This window comes from Pseudophryne corroboree, chromosome 6, assembly GCF_028390025.1.
Source record: "Pseudophryne corroboree isolate aPseCor3 chromosome 6, aPseCor3.hap2, whole genome shotgun sequence".
NCBI classification, from domain to species: Eukaryota; Metazoa; Chordata; class Amphibia; order Anura; family Myobatrachidae; genus Pseudophryne; species Pseudophryne corroboree.
This window is the reverse complement of record NC_086449.1, coordinates 130,155,613-130,159,016: the sequence shown is the minus strand read 5'-3', so window position 1 is coordinate 130,159,016 and position 3,404 is coordinate 130,155,613. Positions and strand designations below refer to the sequence as shown.

The 3,404-nt window shown below is 39.7% G+C and overlaps 1 protein-coding gene across 1 annotated transcript; it reads right to left on the bottom strand.

The window, feature by feature from the left end:
* Positions 1-1,023: 1,023 nt before the first annotated feature.
* LOC134934503 (olfactory receptor 1E16-like) lies at positions 1,024-1,959 on the bottom strand. The gene has a single exon (XM_063929934.1). It carries the CDS (start codon positions 1,957-1,959, stop codon positions 1,024-1,026), a length of 936 nt encoding a protein of 311 aa, XP_063786004.1.
* Between the last annotated feature and the right edge of the window lie 1,445 nt (positions 1,960-3,404).

Sequence of the window (3,404 nt, the reverse complement as noted above, 5' to 3'; positions counted from 1 at the left end):
CAGTGGACATACTCTCTTGTCTTCAATTCTATGTCCATTGGGTTAAGCTGGGAAAGCCACTAGTTCTCCTTAGGACACACAGATTGGATACCTATTGGCACAGCACTTTAAATGAATGTTTACATAGCACATACATTAATTGCCACATATTTTGGAAATTTCTGAATATTATAAAAAAAAAAAGAGAAGTCTTGGGTGTACATTTGTAGGTTAATATTTCAACCCCGAAGAAGGTGCATATGATTTCTCAAACAGGTTGAAAAAGTAGGTATACTGAAGAATTTTTTAGCAATTCAAAATATTGAGATAAAATTTGAAATATTAACCTGTTGAACATTTCTCAAATGTCGTGATCCAACAGTTCATCCTTCTTCATTATCAGGCATAAAATTATGTTTTGGTGTATTAAAAAACAAACAAACAAACCAACATGGGCCCTCATTCCGAGTTGATCGCTCGCTAGCTGCTTTTAGTAGCAGTGCAAACGCTAGGGCGCCGCCCTCTGGGAGTGTATCTTAGCTTAGCAGAAGTGCGAACGAAAGATCAGCTGAACTGCACAGGAAAAATGTCATGCCGTTTCTGAGTAGCTCCAGACCTACTCCTATCTTGCGATGACTGCAGTCTGTTTAGTTCCTGGTTTGATGTCACAAACATGCCCTGCGTTCAGCCAGCCACTCCGCCATTTCTCCAGCCACTCCTGCATTTTTCCCTGGCACGCCTGCGTTTTTTAGCACACTCCCTGAAAATGCAGAGTTGCCGCCCAGAAACACCCACTTCCTGTCAATCATACTACGTACACTCGAGCGACTAAAAAACTTTGCTCGAGTCTCTGTAAAACTGCAAACTTTTGTGTGAAAGTACTTAGCGCATGTGCGCTGCGTACCATGCGCATGCGCATAAATGCAATTTTTTCACCTGAACGCTGCCCTGCGAAGAACGACAGCGAGCGATCAACTCAGAATGAGGGCCATGATTTTCCAAAGTTTCTATTTACATTTCATAATATTTATTCTTCAGATAAAGTTAAAAATTCTTCATATATTGTTTTATTTTTGTAGTAGCTCCCAAAACTTCCTTGTTCCTCAAACTGTATACCAATGGGTTTAACATTGGAACCACAGCCACATATATTATTGAGAGCAGTTTGTCATCTGATCTAGAGTGGTCATTTTCTGGTTTCATGTACAAGAAGATGATTGGTCCATAGAATAAAATAACAGTTGTGAGATGGGATGTGCAACTGGAGAAAACTTTTAGACGTCCTTGTGAGGATCGGATCTTCAATATTGTTGAAATTATATATACATAGGAGATTACAATGAGTAGATAAGGCAAAATTCCAATAAATATACTTTCTACTGATGTCAGAATGTCTCTGTTTGTAGAATCACTAGCCGAGAGCATACTCAATGTCTTTAGGTCACAGAAAAAATGGTCAATTTCATTTGATTGGCAGAAAGATAATGATGATGCAACCATTGCATGTACCACGGAGTTCCCGATTCCAATAAGCCAGGAGAAAGCAGACATTACAATAAGCACTTTTTTCCTCATGATCATTGAATACTGCAAGGGCTTACAGATTGCCACATAGCGGTCATAGGCCATGCATGTCAGGATAAATATTTCAGCCTGTCCACATAATAAAAAAAAATATAACTGACTAATACAGCCATAAAATGAGATTTTGTGGTCTTGGGTTATAAGGATGGACAGTAGCTTTGGGAGAGTAACTGAGACATATGTGATATCTGCAATGGAGAGATTACACAGGAAGAAATACATAGGAGTGTGCAACTGGGGCACAAGACAAACAAGTGTGATAATAATCAGATTTCCAATGGCTGTCATAAGATACATAAAAAGAATCCCAGCAAAAATGAGCACATATCCAGTGCTAGAACTGGGGAATGCTATAATATGGAATTCCTTTACTGTACTGATTGTACAATTATTCATCTTTCGTTTCTAGAGAAAGATGTTTTACTTTTGGTTATTGATACAGTAAAGTAACTTGCCTTTTCATTTACAAAGAGTACACATCCAATCATACAGGGGCTCATACAGACTTAACCAGTCAGACTTACAGTAATTTTTACCACATTGCATGTAAACTACCTATGTGCAGGGTAGTATGTATCCATGTGGCCAAACCACAACTAGCTGTAAAAGATGTCTGAAAACAGCCCATTTCCACTTCCACTCTGCATAGCTCACCATTTTGTCACTATGTCAGCTCTGAACCTTGCCTACGTACAACAAACGCCCCATTAATACCCATTTATGCCACTTCCTACAGAAATTGTGCTTGTGGTTCATATTTTATTGAATGTACCCCATATTCCTTGCTAGCTCCATTCCTACTGTAAGTTCAAAAAATATATAAATCCTCAAAACTCAATGGTGTATATATACATGGGGCAAGGTGTGTGGTGCACATGGGCCCCTTGGTCAAAAGGGGCCCACACTGCACACACTGTACCCATGTTAATTAATAATTACCTATCCATAGTCTGCATCAGCAGTGGCAGCGCAGCACCACCAGGAAAATGGCACTGAGCATGCACAACAGACTTTGGCACAATGCCAGATTCTATTTGCTTGTGACATTATCTTGATAGGAAAAGAACCAGAGGTAGACTGCACTCCGGACCCCTCCTCACTTAATATGCCCATGTAATTACTTGTTTCCTATTAAATTGGAAATTAATCATGTAATCATTTCATATTTAAATATGTTCTAATGCAAGCCAAACACATTATCCCTCTTTCAGGAGTAAATTTACTAAGATGGGAGTTCTATTTAAGATCTGATGTTGTCCATAGCAACCAATCAGATTCTACTTCTCATTTTTTTAGCCCCTTCTAGAAGATAATACCTGGAATCTGATTGGTTGCTATGGGCAACATCCCATTGTAAATAGAAATCCCATCTTAGTAAATTTACCCCTTAGTTCTGAAAATATATTGGTTCACATCATATACTCATAGTTATTTGTACATACTGTAATGTAACTGATTGTTTGTTAGGAGGTTTAAGGGTATCACCAAATGTGTATTGGTCCTTGTTCAGATGAATAAGTGGGATCTGGTGTGCTTGTATGGTACATGTTTGCTCTAGTACAGCTATGTATAGAGTTACAGTGCGCACTGCTTACCCAGATCAATAAATTAGACAGTGCTTGCAAGTAAAAGCCTAACTGGACCAAATATCTATCTAGGTAAGTTCAGCTGTAGGAACTGTGAGTAGTGTATCCAGTGGTGCCGAGAGAGGGGGGAGAGGGTACAAATTACCTGGGCCCAGGTCTGATAGAGGGGCCCAGTGGGGGCCCAGTTCCATGTCTCCTTTGATTAGGCTATGCCCCCTGAAAAGTACCTGGGCCCAGTCAGGCTCTCTACGGCCC

What these genes read in the sequence shown, in the direction of transcription:
- LOC134934503 (XM_063929934.1), bottom strand. Translation starts at nt 1,959, where the DNA reads ATGAATAATTGTACAATCAGTACAGTAAAGGAATTCCATATTATAGCA.